The 23,705-nt window shown below is 33.9% G+C and overlaps 1 protein-coding gene across 4 annotated transcripts in view; it reads left to right on the forward strand.

Moving 5' to 3' along the window:
• The window catches only part of PTPN12 (protein tyrosine phosphatase non-receptor type 12), a 93,378-nt gene that overhangs the window by 38,647 nt on the left and 31,026 nt on the right, over positions 1-23,705 (forward strand). For 2 of the 4 annotated variants that reach the window (XM_007450085.1, XM_007450086.1), the window contains exons 3-11: positions 2,613-2,689; positions 4,979-5,074; positions 5,866-5,904; positions 8,674-8,745; positions 12,411-12,470; positions 14,263-14,405; positions 17,408-17,474; positions 20,170-20,247; positions 20,344-20,442. In XM_007450085.1, coding sequence (XP_007450147.1) covers positions 2,613-2,689; positions 4,979-5,074; positions 5,866-5,904; positions 8,674-8,745; positions 12,411-12,470; positions 14,263-14,405; positions 17,408-17,474; positions 20,170-20,247; positions 20,344-20,442 — 731 coding nt within the window. The remainder of the gene's footprint in view (positions 1-2,612; positions 2,690-4,978; positions 5,075-5,865; positions 5,905-8,673; positions 8,746-12,410; positions 12,471-14,262; positions 14,406-17,407; positions 17,475-20,169; positions 20,248-20,343; positions 20,443-23,705) is intronic. The other 2 variants (XM_007450087.1, XM_007450088.1) reach the window with 1 other exon arrangement.

A 23,705-nucleotide genomic window follows, 5' to 3' on the forward strand; every position in this document is an offset into this window, starting at 1 on the left:
TCTGTATGTCTTTTTGTATTTTAATTGCCTTTAATAGTCATTGTCCCTGGTTTAGAAAGGACCAAAATGATAGTGGCATGTTACATGTTATGGCCCTTTCTAATCTGGAGACCATGAATCTTAGATAATCCTACTACTTTGGGGTTTCATAGCCTCAAAGTATGTCCCCAAATATTTATTTACTACAAAGGGAAAGATAGTAACTTTACAGTGGAGACACCAGTTGACACCAAATTAACCAAGACCAAGGTTAACCTCACAAGTAATATGACATATTGACATCATGAACCCCGTGGTGTGTCTTCTCACTGAGGACACATGATTATTTTCTGCTGTCCTGGACAAAATGCATGACCTCATTCCAATCATAAGAAAAATATCAGTCAAAGGAACTTTTATAGATTGGAAGAGACTTAGGAGAAATAATAACAAAGTGTATTGTGGGATCCTGGAAAGAAAAAAGATACTTTTTTTTAACTGGTAAAATTTTTATACAGTCTGTTGTTTAATTAATAGTTTTGTAACAATGTTAGTTTTCTCATTTTGATAACTGTGCTATGGTTATGTAAGATGTTAACATTAAGGGAAGATGAGTGAGGGATGTATGAGAATTCTCTGTACTATTTTTGCAACTTTTCTGTAAATCTAAAATTAGTTCTAAATGAAAAGTTTTAAAAAATCTATCTGCACTACCTATGACCAAGGGCTGATTTTTCTCTCTTTACAAAGATTTCATATAAATCAGTAGGAAAACATAGACATGGGGATAATGTTCAAAGGGTATAAACAAGCAGCTTTGGTAAAAGAAATACAAACAACTATATGAAAATATGCAACCATTTGCATAATTTAAGAAATGCAAGTCTGATGTCTTATTTTTTAGATTGTCAACTATTAAAATATATGATAACACCCAGTTAGTTACTCTTACTAATAACACTTGCATAAGTTGGTATATACCTTTTAGAAGGCAAGTAGCAATTCCTCTGTTAGGAACTTATTACCCTCTGGTACTGCCGGTAACAGATACAAGTACTGCAGTGTTCATTGTAGTAGTGTGTCTAGTAAGAAAAAATGGCCCATCAGTAGTGTAGCTCGTTAAATAAATAATGAAACGTCCATATAACATTAAAAAAGAGTAAGGCGATCTGTTTTTGGCTCTGGGAAGAGTTCTAGGATATATTGCTAACTGAAAAGTAACAAGGTTCAGAACATGTTTAGTATGATTGTATTTGTCTGCTTTTTCAAAGTATATAGGTATATGTATAAAAATTTTGGAATGAAAAAGGAACTTTAATAGTGTCTCTTTTGGAAAAGAGAGAGCCCTGGAATTCAAGGACAGGGGCAGTTCACTTTTCATTTTGTATCTTTTTTTTTTTTAAATATTATTTATTTATTTATTTGGCTGCGCCAGGTCTTAGTTGCGGCACACGGGATCTTTAGTTGCGGCATGCGGGCTCTTAGTTGCGGCATGTGGGATCTAGTTCCCTGACCAGGGATCAAACCTGGGCCCCCTGCATTGGGAGCATGGATTCTTAACCACTGGACCACCAGGGAAGTCTCATCTTGTATCTTTCTTTAAGATCTAATTTTTAAAAATCATATTGATATTACCTTTATTTTAAAAATAAAACTACATAATTTTATAAAATTAATAAAATTTATATTTTGAGACCTTCTTGTAAAGATTTTTTTTACCATAGTGGACATTACCTAATAATAAGTATCATTGGTGAAGTGCAGTATTGAGCACTTTTCATACATCATCTTAATTCATTTATTTGTCACAGTTTACTTAATTTTCCTAATTTCTTGTGAAATATGAAAGTTAGATTTCCTTACAAGAACTTTGGCAAATGTATTTGTGTATAAATGGTTAGTGTTCATCACCTAGTATGCTTGCTAAAAACTGTAGACACTTAAACCTCAGACTCTTGTATAGTAAATCTAGGACAATGCCCAGGAATTTGTATCTTAAAAGAGCTCCTGAGATTTATTCTGATTCCAACTTTAAAACACAGCTTTACAATCAGACTTCCTGTCAATATGATGTTAGAAATTAGCCTGCTGGTACCTAGAGTCAATTTTCATTCATTGTTTTTTTTTTTTTTAATTAATTAATTAATTTTTGGCCGCGTTGTGTCTTTGTTGCTGCGCACGGGCTTTCTCTAGTTGTGGTGAGCCAGGGCTCCTCTTCGTTGCGGTGCACTGGCTTCTCATTGCCGAGGCTTCTCTTGTTGCGGAGCACTGGCTTCTCATTGCCGAGGCTTCTCTTGCGGAGCACAGGCTCTAGGCGCATGAGCTTCAGTAGTTGTGGCGCACGGGCTCAGTAGTTGTGGTTTGTGGGCTCTAGAGCGTAGGCTCAGTAGTTGTGGCGCATGGGCTTCGTTGCTCTGCAGCACATGGGATCTTCCTGGACCAGGGCTTGAACCTGTGCCCCCTGCATTGGCAGGCGGATTCTTAACCACTGTGCCACCAGGGAAGTCCCATTCATTGTTTTTTAAAATAAATGATTTTAGTTATTTATTTAATCTTGTTTATGGTTTGTTAGAAAAAAAAACCCTGTTTGCCAATGGGACATAATTTATGAAATCCTTTTTTTTTTCTTGTAGTTGATCACAGCCGAGTTAAGTTGACTTTAAAGACTCCTTCTCAAGATTCAGACTATATCAATGCAAATTTTATTAAGGTATGTATTAACTTTAAGTATCAACTCTGCCATATTTAATGTCTTCCTACATACTAATTTTATTAAAAATTTTAAAGTTGCCTAACATGATACCAACAATAAAAGAAGTAAAAATAAAAGCACAGCCATGACGTATTTTTATGGGCTTTCCTTCTAGCTTCCTTATTCATAAAGAGTTTTGCTTGGTTTTATGACAGTGGAGATAAAGTTTTTCTATTTTTGTTTCTTCTTTTACATTGAAGACTTATAAACACCTTACTGATTGCTAAGTCTTCTCGTTTGTCCCCTTGAGTTTAGGTACACAAATGTACGTGGTCATTTCTGTTGTTGAACCGTATAGGTCGTTTCCAGTTTTTCTCGATGGTAATATTGCAGTGAACATTGTTTTTCTTTTTTTTTTTAAGTTATTTTTTAAAAATTTATTTATTTTATTTACTTATTTTTGGCTGTGTTGGGTCTTCATTGTTGCCCACGGGTTTTCTCTAGTTGCGGCTACTCTGTGTTGCGGTACATGGGCTTCTCATTGTGGTGGGTTCTCTTGTTGTGGAGCATAGGCTCTGGGCATGCAGGCTCAGTAGTTGTGGCGTGCGGGCTCTAGAGCGCAGGCTCAGTAGTTGTGGTACATGGGCTTAGTTGCTCCATGGCATGTGGGATCTTCCTGGACCAGGGCTCGAACCTGTGTCCCTTGCATTAGGCAGGCGGATTCTTAACCACTCTACCACCAGGGAAGCCCTGAACATCGTTATTCTTTTGAATAATTTCTTAGAATAAATTACCAGGGCTGGAATTACTGGGTAATACTGATTTAAAATTACAGAATATAAACTTAGATTAAAAACTTTTGGCAATTGTCACTATGTTTCAAGTGACAGCTGAAATGCAAGATTAAATAGTCTTTATAGATAACCTTTTTTGGATACTCTGATCAAAAGCAGTCAAGTGTTTTACATATTTATCAGCAGAGAGAGAGATTCAAACTGCTACTTGAGTAAATAAAAGACTGTTTTGTTCTGTTATTCTGTGCTTTTGAATCTTTCTAGTTATATGGCAGTATAATTTCAATTATTTTATATATGGTATCTATACATTTTTTTAAGGTTCTTTTTCTTTTTTTTAATTAAAAAATTAATTTATTTATTTTTGGCTGTGTTGGGTCTTTGTTGCTGTGCGGGCTTTCTCTAGTTGTGGTGAGCGGGGGCTACTCTTCATTGCGATGCACGGGCTTCTCATTATGGTGGCTTCTCTTGTTGTGGAGCCTGGGCTCTAGGCACTCGGGCTTCAGTAGTTGTGGCATGCAGGTTCAGTAGTTGTGGCTCGCGGGCTCTAGAGCGCAGGCTCAGTAGTAGTGGCACACTGGCTTAGTTGTTCCACGGCGTGTGGAATCTTCCTGGACCAGGGCTCGAACCCGTGTCCCCTGCACTGGCAGGCAGATTCTTAGCCACTGCGCCACCAGGGAAGCCCCTATACATATCTTAATATAATATCTTATTGAGAAAAATGATAAGGTGGTAAAGAGTTATATGGTAAAATTAATATCTATGTCAACATTGAACAGTCATGGTTTCAAATAAAAACTGTTTTTACTAAGAAGTCAGTTTTACTACAGTTATAGCAAAATCCAAAACGAATAGGTTAAACAAAAATTAACATGTAGGTAGTTCGTTCATTCAGATATTATTGATGTTTATGTTCTTTTATAAGGACATCTGTTAAAAGTTCTAGTTTTTAATTGCACTTAATAACACTGACTCACTGTATGATTCAATTATGTGCTGGTTTAGTATTTTAGTCCACTATTTTGTTTGATATATTCTTGGGTTTACTATTAGAGTATACATAGTAGGTGCTTAAAAAACTTTTAAGTTGAATAAGTAACTGAAGGCAGTTATGGAAGAACCTAGGTAAGAAAGAAGTTAGCTAGTTCCAGTATTATCTTTTAGAATTGATGCATGCTTTTATGTTTCTGCTAGAGTTAGCTTTGTTGCCTAGGTACTAAGGCTTTTGTTTTTAATTCCTAGGTAACTAATAATTTTAAAATTAGCACAAGGAGGTTTAATTATGAATTCTGTGCACCATGTCTAATAATTACACAGAAGTAGTAACATTTCATCAGAAGCTGAAGTGAAATATATTTTGCCATGCTTTTATGTACTATTAAAGAAAAATTATTTGGGAATGGTTTAGGCGAAAACAGCAGTATTACTAATAAAATTTGAAAACTTAAAATTTAGGTAAGGAAATATTTTTGTCAATCATAATAAATATGAAATTTGCTTTTAACCCTTTTAGGGTGTTTATGGGCCAAAAGCATATGTGGCAACCCAAGGACCTTTAGCAAATACAGTAATAGATTTTTGGAGGATGATATGGGAGTACAATGTTGTAGTAAGTATTACATGTAATGACATGACTTTTGAGCCATAATGATATGTTAATTACAGCTAATGTTTATTAAAAAGACAGCAACTGATGGCTAGGATTTCTCATTAAATTTTGACAAACTTGTCGAAATATTTCAAAATAGGGTGTGATAATACTTTGAATCTTGTCCTATGTCAGTACTAGTAAGACAACTACCAAATAAGATAGACTGATATATGAGTGGAGGGAGAGCTATGTGATAAAAACAATTATTGTGAAATGTTAATGGTAGAGAATAAATGGTGCCTATACAGATTTTACTGTAAAATTATTTCAACTTTGCTGTATGTTTGAAATATTACATTATAAAATATTGGGATGGGTAAGCAAATATAATAACCTTTATGATCAAAGATAGTTAAATACCTTCAACCTTGATAATTTTATTAAATGTATATAAAGTATTGCTATTTTATTGGGTAAATATCCTGACTGCGTTATTTTAATATTATTTCAAAAGACAGAAATAAGTCTATAAGCTTCAAAAAATTTAATTCAAATCAAATATATCATGTTATTTGAAGCCAATTTAATTTGTTGATATTTAGTTAGTTAGCCCTTTACTTCGAAGGAATGATTTTGATCATTTCTTTAACTCATACTTTAATATTAAACTTACTTTTCTTTTTCTGACAGGCCAGGCATACTTTTGCTCAGAATAAAAAATAATTCTTGAAATGTATATTTTATTGAAAAAACAAAATTGTGTTTAACTGATATATTCTTTATCTCATCCCACCCCCACTTCTTTTTAGATCATTGTAATGGCCTGTCGTGAATTTGAGATGGGAAGGGTATGTATAAATATTGACACTTAAAATAATTGTGGAGTATTCTTTTTATTACTTCATTTCCAGGGATATATATTCCTGGTCTTTTATTATACTCTTAGCCCTAGTTTTTAAAATAGTTACTTCTTTTCTTTTTTTGTGTTCTGCAGTTGCTTTTATTTCATCAAAAGGAGCCAAATAATCCCCAAGCACATAAACTTTTATATTTTATAAATACATTTAATAGATTTTGTACTGTTACTTAGTAGTCTTCAAATATTTAATGGTGGTGTAAGTAGAACACTTTTTATGGATTGAATAAAATTGAGCAATAAAAATGAATTCAGTAATTCTGATTAATTTTCATCAATTTACAGCTTGAATATTCTAATTTCTGTCTGCCAGTACCACTACATTTTTGTAATGTTATCTCCAAAGAGAAGAAAATTCCTTAATCTGAAATTTTTAAAATTGGTAGAAACTCTGTCCATGTGAAATTAGTTTCAAAACTATTGTGATCTCCTGCAGCATCAATTCTTAAGTCTTCATTTTTAAGTGTGGGTTTCTATAAATGTGAGAAACAAATCAAACAAATTATGTGATGATTTGAAGTCTCCTTATACAAAGGGAGTTCATTAGTTAAAGTAAAAAGTCATTTTTAAGTTGTAAAACTTATTATGAAAATTTTCAGTAAAGGATATGTTGCATAAAACAAGATAATACATCTTTCAGTTATGTGAGATGTTACGATGTATAAATCATTGGAAAACTTTATTTTTACTAGTAATTTTTGTCATTCTGCTCAACCATATCATTTACAAATAGTGGAAGTATTAGCAATATTGGACAGAAAGTGAACAGTCTAAGATTAGAAAATAAACAAACTGAGAAAGTAATTAAGTAATTGTAATTACAGTACAAACTGTTAAGTAATTGTTATCTGTTTAAGTATTGTCAGTATGTACTTTGGTACCATTACTATTAATCAGTGGTGTTAGGAAATTTAAATTTCACCTTCCTAAATTTTTTACAGTTACTTTTAAGATTTAGGCTTTGTTTCTCTTCATTCTATTAACAGGCTCACACTGTATATCAGTAATAATACTTGAAAAATTAAGTTGTATTGCATGCTGAAAATTTTGAAGCTAATGTTTTTTTGATTCATAGTGTTTTGTTAGTAGTCAGTTTTGTTGTTTTGTCAGTTAGGGCTATGAATTTATTTGATAACCTTGACTTTGACTTAGAATGTGACCTAATGGAAAGAACACAGGTAATAAAATCAAACAGACCTACACTTTACTTGCATTTGGAGCATGGTACATTGAACTGTCCCCTCTGAGCTTCAGCTTCCTCATCTCTGAAACGAATGATAAATTATTATAGATTATGTATATGTGATGTTTAACACATTATTTTTGGTATCAATTGTAATTAGTTCATACCTGAAATATAAATACCAATACAATCATTACTCAGTTATTGCTCGTCTGAATGAGGGGCATGTTAGTCACAAGCTTTCATTCTTACTAAGTTAATCTTCTATAAATTTGTTTTCTGTTTCAAGATGTTAAAAGATTACTAGGCAAAACAACAAGAAAAAAAAACCCTTCAATATAATTTAATTTTATCATTTTCTATAAACTTTTACTGGGAAATGAAGTTTGTGGCTTTAAGGCTTCTAAAATATTAATAGTATTTACTCTAAGCTAAACTGACATACTAGGCAGTTCTACTTTGTTGCCCTCAGAGCAGTATTGTCAGCTTACAGTTAATTCTAGCCTGGCAGTTCTACTTTGTTGCCCTGAGAGCAGTATTGTCAGCTTACAGTTAATTCTAGCCTATAGGTAACAATTCCACTTACTATATATGGAACTATGAGAATTTAGTAAGAACTGATGTATTTCCCATGCCCAAGGTTTATTTTAAGCTAAATTGTCATTTAAAGGGTTTCATTTTATTGGGTCTTGGTAAAATTGCATCATTTCTTGCATCAGAATCACTGGATCTTCTGTAAAGTTAGGCTTTCATTCACTTACCTAAGTTTCTAAAATGATTGGGCTTGATATTAGAAACCAGTGAAAATTGAATATTCTACTATTTCTATACCTGTTTAAAATGGGAAAGTAAAAGGGGACTGTTCGATTACACTTCCTAGAATCTCAAAAGTGGATAGTTTAAATAATACATTATTCTTGTATAGCGTTCCACCAGTGGAACATTTGAAATAAACTCTTATTTAGTACTTGAAGCAATCATATAAGATAAGGATTATTATTCCCATTTTTACAGGTAAAGGAACTAAAGGTCAACCAAACAGTAAAATTGCTACTTGCAAAATTCTTCGGATACCAAGTGGAGTGCTCTTTCCATGATGCCACAGATTTTACACTTAACAAGAATTCAGCCAGTTATTATAGAGCTTGTCATTTTACAAGCATTAAAACTTGCCTGGCAACTTTTTATACTGAATGGACCTCCTTGTGCCAGGCACTTTTTTTTAAGCAATTTTTCTTTTCTAGAGGAGGATCTTTGGAGTCTACTCTATATACCAAGCCGGTAGCAATGAACAGTTTATACACTTATGTTAATAAGGTTCTTATGACTAATTTTGGAGAGGTCATGGTAGCCCACCTTTATGGTTAGTTGGGTAAGTCTGAGAGCTCCTAGCTCCTTGCCTATTGATGGCAGTTTTTCTGTTTTCTGGGAAGGAAGAACAACCTGAACACAAAATATTTGTTAAAGTTCAAGTAAAACAAATGATCAATTATTAACTAACTGTTTTTTGGAAAACAGAAAAAATGTGAGCGCTATTGGCCTTTGTATGGAGAAGACCCTATAACATTTGCACCATTTAAAATTTCTTGTGTAAGTACCTATTTTTATATACATTATTTAATCAGGTAATGAGTATGTTCGACTGATAAATTATAACATGGTATGAACCTGGTTTTATATAAGCCAAGCCTTCAGTGTTTTAATGTAAATCTACACTTAATAAACAAACATTAATAATAATGTTTGTTTTTATACTGCTTTTAAATTAAGAAGCTTTGAGAATGACTTTTCATAAACTTATAATTTCCTTGTACCTTATTTTGTTAATTCTGTGTTAGTCTTTGTATGTAAGTTGATAATAAGTGTTACGTATCTAAGAATAAACGAATAACTGCTTTGAGTGATCTATTTGAAAAGTGTTATAAAGTATTAGTTTCAAATTCAACAATTAAGAAAGATCCTTGATGACTGAAGTATAGTTTATTATGTTAATCTTTCATATCTATGTTATTCTCCCCAGAATTGTTATAATTATGTACAAAGATGGGTTTGAGAACTTCCGTCCTGAAAGTAGAGATTGATCTTTTATGGCAGAAAACTTGATATGAAACTTAAAATATATACCTATTTGATGAGCTATGGAAGTGAATTAAATTCAAGTTCTAAAACTAACATCACAAATCTGAGAAAATGAATTAAAAAACAAAAACAGTGAAGGAACAACAAAAAAGAAGTAAAATATAAGCTTTAGAATAGAACCAACAATTTGCTTTGGGTTACACATGAAGGTGTCTTTTTTAATCACTTGAAAGAAATATACTGTCTTATTTACTCAACTCAAAATACGATGATTAAACATACATGAAAATTAAATAACTTCCCTATATTAGTCACGGTTTTCCAGAGAAACAGAAGCAGTAGGATGTTTATATATAGAGAGAAAGAGGTTTATCATAAGGAATTGGCTCACATGATTATGGAGGCTGGCAAGTACAAAATCTGTAGGGGAGGGTGGGCAAGCTGGAGACCCACGAGGAGCTGATGCTTCAGTTTCACGCTGAAGAGCAGTAGCCTGGAGACCAAGAGCTGATAAAATAGTTCTAATCTGAAGGTGGGCAGGCTGAGACCCAGGCAAACTGATGTTCAGCTCCAGTCCAAAGTCGGTCTGCTGTAGAACCAAGAAGAGCTAATGTTACAGATGAAAGCAGTCTCCTGGAGAATTCTCTGACTTGGAGGAGGCTGGTCTTTTTTTTCTATTCAAGCCTTAACTGATTGGATGAGGGCTAGCCACCTTAGAGAGAGCAGTCTGCACTACTCAAAGTCCACGGATTTAAATGTTAATCTCACCCCAAAACTCCCTCACAGAAACACCAAGAATAACGTATGACCAAGTATCTGAGCACACCATGGCCCAGCCAGGTTGACACATAAAATTAACCATGACATTACCCATCTCATAATTGCTTGTTTTTGACTTTGTTTTCCATGGTTAAATGAAATATAATTTCTATGATTTTACTCGTCATTGGTGAATTCAAGAAGTCCTTAATTTTATGACTTATTTGTACTTAGGACTTATGAATTCCTCTGATGCTACCAGAAATTTAGTGCTTTCTAGGTTTATGTAGAAAAGGATTCAGACTGTTTTACACAGTCTCCTTTATAAATACAGTGTGATTTTTGTAATGTTAACTGTAACTCCTAGTTAAATGGCCTGGATTTAAAGTGTAGTCAATACTCTAAAGTCCTGGTTAGAATTAACTGTTTATGGATTAAATTTAAAAAATTTAAAAATCCTACTGCATTTCATATTGTTTGGAATGAATAAAAACCATTACATAACCATATTGTACTCCTGTGAGGGAACACTACCCGCTCACCAGTTCAGAAAGTATTCTACAATATTAAGTCCCTGGACAGTCCAGGAAACCTAGTTCTGTGCAGCATGGTTGTGTTGAACATTTGTAAATTTAAATGTAATAAGATAATTGTAATGAATGCCACAGTTCAAGTGACCACATATAGTGATTAATAGTCAACAACAAAACAACTTAAAATTTTTTAACAGCCGGGGATCAGAAATAGTAAACAGCTTATAATAATGAATAGAGAAAAGTAAGAAATAGTTTATAATTTGGAAAAGATGAATTGACTTTCTGGGTTGGTTTTTCAGTTGCACTAAAAGGTAATTTTAAAAAGTCCTCTTGATAAGATGTTTGATTTGATTCGTAACAGCTGGTTTGATTTGTCAATGATGGAATTAATCCATGCTGAAGAAGCAAAATTTTTCTTTCAAAATTTCAAAATGGAAAGTAATTTGTATGCATGTGATTGTTTCAGACAACTCAGGATTCGTTATCACTGTTGCAAACAAAAAATCAAATTTATAAGTAGAAAGCAAGGTAGTGAAAATAACCGTAGTACGTGACTTGACTATATTTGGCAATCAGAGTGTTTGAGACTGAGACAGGACAGTATCAGGAGCTCTCTTGGTTTGGGGATGAGAAGGAGGGTAAAGTGTTGGTGAACAGTGGGGAATGGGCAGGCTGGAGCTCAGTAGCATGTTGCTGCGTGTAACCACTTAGATAGCAGCACACTGTCCATGGGTCAGTCTAGCTCATTGCCTGTTTTGTGGGTGAAGTTTTATTGGAGTACAACCACACCCATTAATTTATATATTTGCCTATCACAACAGCAACATAAAATAGACAGAGACTTTATGGCCCACAAAGTCAAAAGTATTTATCTCACCTTTTATAGGTGGGAAAAGGTTAAGTCTTGGACCAGTATTTTCATTTGTACTCTGTTATGATGAAAATAAAAACATACTTTCCTCTTAATGTTATTTAAAAAAAATATATATTTATTTATTCTGGCTGTGCCGGGTCTTAGTTGAGGCACGTGGGACCTTCATTGCATCATGCAGGCTTCTTAGTTGTGGCATGCAGACTTCTTAGTTGCAGCATGCATGTGGGATCTAGTTCCCTGACCAGGGATCGAACCCGGGCCCCCTGCATTGGGGGCGTGGAGTCTTACCCATCGGACCACCAGGGAAGTCCCCCTGCAATGTTATTTGAAAAGTTCAAAATAAATTACTATGGTTTAAAAAATTAAAGCAGGAATAATATTGAATTTTTTAAAATTAATAAAGCAGCATACCCTGTTGTTCTTGACAATCGCTGTCCTACCCTGTCTGTAGTTTTAATTAAAAAGGCAAAAAGAATAGTTAGCTTTCTAATATATTGACGAATGATAGTAAGAGACTTTTAAAGTGATGATGTTGTCATCAACCAAAATAATAATTTGGGATTTTGTGAGTGCATCCTTTTCCTTCCACATTTGGCATCCAGTTAATTCAGAGTTGAGTGTTAGGTAGAGAAAATCAAGCTTAATGGAAAGATAAAATGGTTGAAGATGTTTGTAGGTACTAAGGAGTGACATTTTGTTTGTAGGTGTTATTTCTGTTACATGATTCTGGGGATGGTTGTCACTTTGCAAATATTTTGTTGGATGATAGACTCCTAGCTAAGTAATTGGTTAACAGACACTTCTGTTTATAAATAAATAAATAAATAAAACCTAGATAAACAAATTGATGACTTCTAGAATTGTTGTTTTTATAATTATCAGGCATACCTGGAATTTTAAAGATTAATTTCATATTGTGGACTTTAAATATGAGGTTATTGTTTGTTTTGGTGTGTATGTTTTTGTTTTAATGTTCTACTGACTCCCAATTGTTTCCCTTTACTTAGGAAGCTGAACAAGCAAGAACAGACTACTTCATTAGGACACTCTTACTTGAATTTCAAAATGTAAGTATTTTCCATTTAGAGACAGTTTCTAAGGATAGTTTTTAAAGAGAGGATAATATAAATAGTTAACTATCTTACCTTACATAGTTAAGGAGGTTTGTTGATTTTTTTTAGTTATATATTTAACCTTTACATTAGTTACATTTTGAGCCTTATGTTTCATCAATTAAAATTAATATAATTACTTACTTAGAACAACTTTCCCTAAATTAAATTTACTGTATTTGGAATAGTTGGTTTCTGTGCTGCAAATATTTTTCCTCTATTGCAGTAAACAGATTTTAGTATTATTTACATAATTATTACCCACTTTTACTAGTTTACAATTTTTTAGAAAGAGACAAGCCACTATTAACGCTAAGTCTTCATTTAGATATAGCTTGTTTTCACTGGAGGCCCATGACTTCAGTTTCAGAGCTATATAAAATGACAGTTTCTCCAGGAAGGAATCAAAGAAAAATCTGATAGACATTAGAGAATGCCTATCAATTCTTCCTTGATTTCTCTGAATTTTAAATCACTATAAGTAAGCTTGGCCATGAAGCTCATCATTCTTCCCCAAACAGTGCATTGTAAGCATACTTAACAACTCCTTCCTGTTTATAAGTAGACATGGTTCCAGTACTGTTAGCAACCCCTGACCTGACTAATCATTTCCCTTTAGTTCAGTCAATTATTATCATTTGGTTGCTATTTTTTAATCTATAATATTAATGATAGATACCTTACTGAATTTCAGTATTGTATCAGGCATTTCAATCCTCCTAGCTTCATAGTGGTAGGTACTGTTATCTCTGTTGCCCATAGATGAAGATAAAGAATCTTTGAGAAGTTAGGTAGCTTACCTGAAGTTATTCAGTTAATGGCAGAAGTAGAATTTGAATACAGTTTTACCTGAATTCCAAGCGGTGCTCTTTCTTTTAAACACCAGAATAGCCATTCTCAAAACATTCTGATGTCAGGACTCTTACATTCTTAAAAATTGTTGAAGATTCCAAAGAGCTCTTGTTTCTGTGGGTTATATCTTTTAATATTTACTATATTTGAAATTAAAACTGAGAAGTTTTTTAAAAGCATGAATATACAAGCAGACATTCCATTACCTTTCCAAGTGATGACATCATCCTAAGTCATATAGCCTTGAGAAGACTGCTGTACACTCATGAGAGAATGAGAATGAAAATGGCAAATAACACCTTAGTATTATTATAAAAATAGTGTGAAACTCACAGATCCCTTGGAAGGGTAGGGAGATGGGTGGCAGCCCACACCATAATTTGAGTAGGTTTGGGTTTGGACAACTTCATTTCTAATTTTCTTTTTGGTTTAAATAGTCTATTAGTCTTCTGATTACAATAGATTCTAAAACAGTGCTTATAGTATATTGCTCATCCATTTAATACTGTAGATTAATTAAGTAGTATACATAGTATAATGGTTAAAGTGTAGGTTTAGGAAGTAAGACTGCCTGCTTTCAGATCCCATATCTGTCACTTGCTGTGAAACACTGTGCATGTTATTCGGTCTCAATTTCCTTACCTATAAAATGAGAATAGTATTAACAATACCTTCCCCATGGTGTTACATGGGGATTAAGTAAGTTGTTACCTGTGAAGCCCTTAGATCAATACTTTATATGTGATAAATGTAGGCTATCATTTTTTTTAAGGAAGTGCTAAATATGAATTACATATCTTAGAAATGGCAGTAAAGTGAGATTTGCAGCTTTTCTCTATGCTTTAAAATTTGCAAGTGTATTTTCATAATGGCTGTATTTCTGTTATTCTTGAAGGAATCTCGTAGGCTATATCAGTTTCATTATGTGAACTGGCCAGACCATGATGTTCCCTCATCATTTGATTCTATTCTGGACATGATAAGCTTAATGAGGAAATACCAAGAACATGAAGATGTGCCTATTTGTATTCATTGCAGGTACAAAAGAATTTTCTAAATATTTAAATACTTTGAAATATAGGTGGCATTATAATATGGGTAATGTATGATATTTTGAAACCTAAATTTTGGAATTTCATTAGATAGGTCACTATATGGGTTTCCAAATAGTAAAAGCTATTTGAATCCTGAGGCAGCTTTTCTTCTCTTAATTTTTATTTTACGTTCAATGCTTCTAAAAAATTTAAAACCATAGTACTTATAAAACTACAGTTTATCTTTTTAAGTGACTTATATCTCATTCACATTTGTTATAAAAAGCATCAATAAATGAAATTTTTCAGACTCAGGATTTACTGGTTAATTAAATAGTTAAAAGATATTAGTGGAGATGGAACACCAAAGATAGTTTTCTTAGCCATTTGGTTGGATTGTGATGCCTTATATTAGTGAAGTGAAAGGGCTTCTTTTTATTTATGGGCCAGAAAGGTGGCTTGCTAATGGAGACGTGGGAATAAGTTAACAATCTGGTTAATTAAAATTATTTTTCTGTAGTTAATTCTGTGGTTAGTTGACTTTTTAATTAAGTAGTTAACTGGTTAAAAAGATCTATTTAGGGCTTCCCTGGTGGCGCAGTGGTTGAGAGTCCGCCTGCCGAAGCAGGGGACGCGGGTTCGTGCCCCGGTCCGGGAAGATCCCACATGCCGCGGAGCGGCTGGGCCGTGAGCCATGGCCGCTGAGCCTGCGCGTCCGGAGCCTGTGCTCCGCAACGGGAGAGGCCACGACAGTGAGAGGCCCGCGTACCACAAAAAATAAAAAATAAAAAAAATAAAAAGATCTATTTAATTGTAGAATTAAAAGATAAAGAAATTGCTTTGGCTTAACTTCTTTACAAGTTAGTTGAAATTATTTCCTGTTCTATTAATATTGTCCAGTCAATGTCCATAGTTCATAAATCCAATTTGATAGGAAGATTTTCCTTTAAAAAATAAATTGATCATTTAATATTTTTGAACCAAAATAGTATGGTAACTGTAGTGACTTAGATAGCACAAACATAAAAGGAAGGAGTCACTCACAATCCCACTGGAGATGACCATTGTTAAAATTTTAGTGTATGTGCTTTCAATGTGTGTATAGTATTTTTTTTTAAAGAATGTTTCCCCATTTCATATATTATGTACATCTTTCTAAGTCATATAAATTTTCTTCTAGAATACATTATGACTGCACTGTATTTTATATTTAACCTCCATTTCTTGGCATTTCATTTATTACCCCATTCATTTTCAGCTGTTTTAAACAACAATTTAAATATCCAGTGGCCAATCTTATGGTGAAATCGTTGAACACATCTGTAATTCATTAGAATAGATATCTAAAAGTGGGATTTCTAAGTTAAAGGACATGAACTTTTTCATACCTTTAGTATATATTTTAAAATTTGTTATCCATAAATTTGATGCTCATTATAATTAAGCATACCACTGCTGGTTTGTTTGTGGGAATGCCCATTTCCCCATATTCTTCCCAATACTTTTATCTTTTTGTTTCAGTGTCAGTGTGACAGGCAGGTTTTTTTTTTTCTTGGTCGTTTATATTCTTTTGTGAATTACTTGTTTGTTTACTTTGCCAGTGATTTTCATCTCAGTAATTACACGTTATGAATTCTTTATATATCTTTATATGTTGAAGATGTTAATGTGTAGTCATGTTGTAAGTGCTCTGGTTTTTCATGGTTTTTATTCTGCCTGTGTTTTACCATACATAATTGTGAATATCTTCATTAACGATTTGTGTACATTGACATATGCTTAGAAAGTCCTTCCCTAACACAGTAGTGCGTAAAAATACACTTGTAGGTGTTTTTAAACATTATATTTTTAATGCATCTGGAATATTTTTGTGATTAAGATAAAGGGTAAGAATCTAATTTTTGCTTTAACTTTCCCTGTACTATTTATTGAATAGTCTAGTCTTTCCGCTTTAATTGGAGAATCCACCATATGTAATAAATACTTGAATATACTCAAATCTGTTTCTGAATTTTCTATTGTGTTGCATTGATCTGGTTTTCTGTGTCTCTGTAATATCACACTTTTAACCATCAAGTTTTAAATGTATATCATTTAGCCCTAGTAACTGTTAACTCCAAAATTTTAGAAACATTCTGATGTGTGGAATTGACAAATATATCAGTGGTTTAAAATTAATATTATTAATGTTTATTGTTAAGACCTTTTTAAAAACCATACTAAGTTGCTTATAATGTACTTTTATCAGGAATTCTTAGATTACATGTTTAACAAACTACTGATACTTCTAAAAGTTTCAAAATACACATTAAAGTGCTGCCCAACTTTTTTTCTGCCTAAAATTACTCTAGTGATGTCAGTAACATCTTTAATTACTCATAGTGATTCTCAATCCTTAGGTGCATATGCCTCCCTCTAACTGAAAATCAGTTGCTTTAAAGTATTTCTGTCATATTTTAAAATAACTAACCTGTGGTATTTTATTTTACATTCTCCAGGTTCTATTAGTTCTTCAGGAGATTAGAGAGCATTAGTGGCTTTTGTTTCTTTGGTGAAATCACTGCTGGTGTTCAAACCAGTTTCTAGGGCTTGTAGCATTCTTCGTCTTTCCTATACATTTTGCAATTGAAATGATGTAGTTTTCTCCTCTACTCTGAAGCACCAGAGCCATCTAGAACATAGTATAAATTTATATCTGCAAGGTATTTTGTTAGCTAGACAAGGTTTTCTGAGGTAGACAGACTTTCAAAGTGAAGGCTTCTAGGTATTCTGTGAGTTACTTTTGGAAGTTCCTTAAATTAAATGAAAACAAGATATAAATCTTAATGTTAAGGATGTTTGCCATGCACACTCTTTAAGTTGTAGTTTGTTTACTAAATAAGTAGAATTTTGTCAGATTTCTTAAATGATTTTTTCACTTCTGAATATTAACATGTCCACCCACATGTATTTAACGGTTCTTTTATCACAAAAATCAAATTGTTTTTTCAAATTTTATATCTATAGTGCAGGCTGTGGAAGAACAGGTGCCATTTGTGCGATAGATTATACGTGGAATTTACTAAAAGCTGGGGTAAGAATAATTTTTATGTATCATTATATCTAATTGATCTGTTATGATTTTCAAACTTGATAATTAATTGCAGTAAATTATAGCATATGTTTTGTTATACATATGTTACTTTTTTAGAAGTAGCTTTGCTATGTAAGAGATAAAGGCAGTGAAAGGTATAAATGATGCATATTACCTTGAGGTAATACACTGGGCAGCAAGATAAACATATTGTCATCCATTTGTTCTGGATGAATTAATACCTACATTGGGCATGTAAACTCTGCATTGACGTTTCCAAATACAGCACTCTTGTTGCCTTTTATATTTATTCTATGTATAAGTATAATCAATTCAGTAAATATTTATGCCTAACTGGAAACATTATATAGTATGGTGGTTAAGAATGCTAATAACTGCAGCCAAACTTCCCAGATTAAAACTCTGGCTCTCTCATTTACTAGCTGTGGGATCTTGGTCGATTTACTTAATCTCATTGTGCCACAATTTCTTTATCTGAAAATGGGAATCATAATGTTAATAACTCAAAGAATTAAATAAGTTCTTAAGAAAGTTTGTAAAGTTCCTCAGTACTATGTGTGACATGTAGCAAGTGCTAAATTTAGTGTTCGTTTCTCTTACTATCCCTGGTATTATTGTTGCTACCAGTACTATTTCCAAGAAATTAGGTTTAATACTATGGAGAATATAAAGACATAGCCCTCATTACAGATTTGAAAAGCAGAAGTCTTCTCATTGTATGTAGATTTGGTTTATTTGCTGGTTCTATAGTATGTTTATTTTCTATACATTAGGGAGAAGCTTTTATTCTTCATAGCTTTATAGTTTCTATGAATTTGTCAATCTATGTCATATAAAATAGGAATAATAAAATATTGTTTCTTTTTCCTTCTTTCTTCCTTCTATTCTTTTTTTCCCTGCCTTCGTTCCATTTTTCACTTTTGCTTAGGGAATATTTAATTGTTTTTAAAATTTATTTTATTTACTTTTGGCTGCATTGGGTCTTCATTGCTGCACGTGGGCTTTCTCTAGTTGCAGTGAGCAGGGGCTCCTCTGCGTTGCAGTGCGCGGGCTTCTCATTGCAGTGGTTTCTCTTGTTGAGGAGCACGGGCTCTAGGCATGCGAGCTTCAGTAGTTGTGGCTTGTGGGCTCTAGAGCACAGCCTCAGTAGTTGTGGCTTGCGGGCTCTAGAGTGCAGGCTCAGTAGTTGTGGTGCATGGGCTTAGTTGCTGTGTGGCATGTGGGATCTTCCCAGACCAGGGCTCGAACCCGTGTCCCCTGCATTGGCAGTCGGACTCCCAACCACTGTGCCACCAGGGAAGCCCTGGAGTATTTAAATTTAAACAGTTTTTCACAAAGCCCTCTGTTAAATTTTATTTTTGTATTGCCCCTAAACAAATTATCTAACACTCGTATGAAAATTTTTAAGTGAATAAAAATGCTAGATTTTAACACATTTTAACATAAAAGTCAAAGATTAAAGTTGGGGGGGCTTCCCTGGTGGCACAGTGGTTGAGAGTCCACCTGCCGATGCAGGGGACACGGGTTCATGCCCCGGTCCGGGAAGATCCCACATGCGCGGAGCAGCTGGGCCCGTGAGCCATGGCTGCTGAGCCTGCGCGTCCGGAGCCTGTGCTCCGCAACGGGAGAGGCCACAACAGTGAGAGGCCTGCGTACCACAAAAAAAAAAAAAAAAAAAAAAAAATTGGGGTGGGAAGAGGCATTTGGTTGAATACTAGCAAACAAACATCTTGTCATTTCAAAAGTTGTGTATTTTGAACACAGTCCCCATTTGATTGAGTTTCCCATAACATAAATATAATCTTAAGCCTTAGTTTAGGAAATGATATAAAAATCTTCTGGTGTATATAAAGACTCCCAAGCAGTGAACCTGGAAATCATGTTTAACTCTTCTGTCTTCTTTACCACTCCAAGATATTCTTGTTGATCACCAAGTTCTAGTAATTCTGCCTCCGAAATGTGCCTTAAATCTACCTTTCTGTTTTTTTGGACTGCTTCAGTAAGCCTCCACCAGTTTCTCCCCTTTTCAATCTGTCATCTTCCCTGCTACAAAAGTTACCCGAATATCAGATCTGCTCATGTCATGGTTGCCTATTGCAGTAGTTATAATTCCAGATGTACAAATGAATTGTCTAGGATGTTTTACAGTCTCCAGAGATGTAGCTCTCTTAGCTGGTCATTATGTAGCCAGCCCAGGAAACACTGGCCTATAGAATGAGTTCAGACTCTATTATGTTTGCAGTCTGATGCCAAGTAGCCTTATCTTTTCACCTCCTTTGAATTGCTCTCCTTCTTTCAGTCTTTTAGTCAGTATTATGTACATCACGCTTCTCAATTCCCCAAATAGATTATACATTTAATCCGCCATGCTTATGTATATTTCACTTTTTCACACACACCAGAGTTAGTCACAGCATGTTTATTCCCACTGTACTGCAACCATACGTTGGCTGGACATTTATTTGTTCACGTATCTAGCTCACTAGCTTGAGTGCTGAGTGTCAAGATTCGTTCTTGACTAAGCACAGTCTCTGATGCATGATAGATAGTGCTCAATAAATTTTCAGTTACCCAGCACGTATATAAGGTCTGTGTGAAAAGCTGAGTTGAAGACTGTTTTACTGTTTTTTCTGAACAGTTGTCCACAGTTCATGTTTTAAATTCTTTGTTTTAGAAAATACCAGAGGAATTTAATGTTTTCAACTTAATACAAGAAATGAGAACACAGAGGCATTCTGCAGTACAAACTAAGGTATAGTTTTTTGTTTCACTTTATAAACTATATTTTTATAAATGCCTTTTTTTTTAATGTCTTTTCCCCTGGTTTATCATTTCATCTCCCTAATAGGAGCAGTATGAGCTTGTTCATAGAGCTATCGCCCAACTCTTTGAAAAACAGCTACAACTATATGAAATTCATGGAGCCCAGAAAATTGCTGATGGAGTGGTAGGTATTCTTCACCTACTAATTTTAGAAAACTTTTACTTTTTACCAAGATGTGATATTTAGGATATATAATGACTCCACTACAAGTTAAATAATATTCTAAGTAAAGTATAGTTATGAATGTAGATCTCAGTCAAAAGTTATATAATTCAATATTGTTTCAAGTGTAAATTACTTTTAACAAATTAACTGTATTTTTCTCTCTCCCCTTCCATCCAACCAAAGTAATTCTAAGTTGATTCTACATGAATTTTATTTTTTTCCTGGTCATGATGATATAAAACTTTGTCATTATTTTGTACATGCTTTTTAATCATGTAGAAATATAGGACCATAATGAGGTCCCTTTGGGGCTTGTTTTAGTTCACTGTCATTTTAGCGTTAGAATTTATTGGATACTCAAACTTTTGACCTGACAAAAATACTCTTTTCTCACAGTGTTCTCATTTCTGCCTCTTTTTAAAGTATTTCTCTTATTTCCTCTATATATCATCTTATCCTTGAAGGTATCAGGCTATTTGTTTGGATGAATTTCTTTACATCTTTATTATTGAATCTAAGATGACTATTGCATGATAAACCAATTTAGCCCCAATAACTGAAGTAAAATGAGGAAATTAGTGGCAAAATTTGTAACCACTGTTTTCCTTTTTCCCCTTTGTATGGTTTTGGTAATTTCCAAGACTATTTGAAATTTCTTGGTGTTACAAATGAGAGATTTGTTAACCAAATGCTTACGTCAGTGTGTTAAAATAATCTAATATTAATCCATGGGTTTTGGGGACAGTGTATTTCCTTTATTAGACAGGTGATAGTTTCAGATTTTTAAGATTCATATATGTGATCTCATTCTTATTTTCTTTGTTAACATAGAAATAATTTTGCAACTATGCCTGATATATTATCATCTCTGTTTTCCCTTTAGTTTAACTAAAGCCTGTTATAACCTGTGCTCAATGAAGCCAAATATTTTATAATATAGAATAGAATGCTTATATATTACTGTGTATAATTTTATCTAAATTGAGACTCCTTTCATATTTCAAAAAGCTAAATAGGCTATTTTTTCTTTAAACTTTAATTGAAAAATATTTGGTTTTTTCCATAAATGCAATATTAATTTCAAAGTTAAGGTTTTTATACTTCAGTTATACCATTTCCTTATTTCTAGAAGTAAAAATAAATTTTAATGTATAGAAAATTTTTTCCTTTTTTTAAAATTAATTTTTATTGGAGTATAGTTGCTTTACAATGTTGTGTTTCTGCTGTACAGCAAAGTGAATCAGCTAGAAAAATTTTTAATTAATTTTTATTGAGATGTAATGGACATGTAACATGTTACTTTCAGGTGTACAACATAGTGATTCAATATTTGCATATATTGTGCAGTTATCACTACAATAAGTCTAGTTAACATCCATCATCATACATAGTTACAGAATTTTTTTTTTCTTGTGAGGAGAACTTATAAGATTTACTCTCTTAGGAATCTTCAAATATAAAATACAGTATTATTAACTATAGTCACCAAACTGTAGATTATAGCCTGTGATTTACTTATTTTATAACTTGAAGTTTGCAACTTTTGACCTTGTTTCACCCACTTTGGGCCCCACACCAACACCACCTCCAGCAGGCACCAATCTGTTCTCTGTATCTACGAGTTCCATTTTTTGTTTTATGATTCCACATATGAGTTCATACAGCATTTGTCTTTTCTCTGACTTAGTTCACTTGATGTAATGCCCTCAAGTTCCATTCATGTTGTTGTAAATGGCAAGGTTTTATTCTTTTTTATGGCGGAATAATATTCGTGTGTGTGTGTGTGTGTGTGTGTGTGTACACACTACATTTTCCTTTTTTTTTTTTTTTAATACCACATTTTCTTTATATGTTCATCAGTGCACAGTTAGGTTGTAAATGATGCTGTAGTGAACATGGGGATACATGTATCTTTAGTTAGTGTTTATCTTTTTTTTTTTTTTTTTTTTTTTTTTGCGGTACGCGGGCCTCTCACTGCTGTGGCCTCTCCCGTTGCGGAGCACAGGCTCCGGACGCTCAGGCTCAGCGGCCATGGCTCACGGGCCCAGCCGCTCCGCGGTATGTGGGACCTTCCCGGACCGGGGCACGAACCTGTGTCCCCTGCATTGGCAGGCGGACTCTCAACCACTGCGCCACCAGGGAAGCCCGAAGCCCTGTTTTTTATCTTTAGTTAGAGTTAGTGTTTTTGTTTTCTTCAGATAAATATGCATAAATGGAATTGCTGGATCATATGGTAGTTCTATTTTTAATTTTTTGAGGAACCTCCATGCTGTTTTGTATAGTGGCTGCACCAATTTGCATTTCCACCAACAATACACAAAGGTTCCCTTTTCTTTACATCCTCTTCAACCCTTTTTTGTCTTTTTGATAATAGCCATTTTGACAGGTGTCAGGTCTCATTGTGGTTTGATTTGCATTTCCCTGAAGGCTAGTAATGTTGCGTACCTTTTCATGTACCTGTTGGCCATCTGCATGTCTTTTTGGAAAAATGTCTATTCAAATGATCTTCTCACTTTTTCTTTTTATCCTTTTTTTTTTTTTAACATCTTTATTGGGGTATAATTGCTTTACAATGGTGTGTTAGTTTCTGCTTTATGACAAAGTGAATCAGTTATATATATACCTATGTTCCCCATTATCTCTTCCCTCTTGCGTCTCCCTCCCTCCCACCCTCCCTATCCCACCCCTTCAGGCGGTCACAGCACCGAGCTGATATCCCTGTGCTATGCGCCTGCTTCCCACTATATCTACCTTACGTTTGTTAGTGTATATATGTCCATGCCTCTCTCTCGCTTTGTCACAGGTCACCCATCCCCCTCCCCGTATCCTCAAGTCAGTTCTCCAGTAGGTCTGTGTCTTTATTCCTGTCTTATCCCTAGGTTCTTCATGACATTTTTTTTTCTTAAATTCCATATATATGTGTTAGCGTATGGTATTTGTCTTTCTCTTTCTGACTTACTTCACTCTGTATGACAGACTCTAGGTCTATCCACCTCATTACCAATAGCTCAATTTCGTTCCTTATACGGCTGAGTAATATTCCATTGTATATATGTGCCACATCTTCTTTATCCATTCATCGGTCGATGGGCACTTAGGTTGCTTCCATGTCCTGGCTATTGTAAATAGAGCTGCAATGAACATTTTGGTACATGACTCTTTTTGAATTATGGTTTTCTCAGGGTGTATGCCCAGTAGTGGGATTGCTGGGTCATATGGTA

Source organism: Lipotes vexillifer, unplaced genomic scaffold, assembly GCF_000442215.2.
Source record: "Lipotes vexillifer unplaced genomic scaffold, Lipotes_vexillifer_v1.1 scaffold712, whole genome shotgun sequence".
Classification (NCBI taxonomy): Eukaryota; Metazoa; Chordata; class Mammalia; order Artiodactyla; family Lipotidae; genus Lipotes; species Lipotes vexillifer.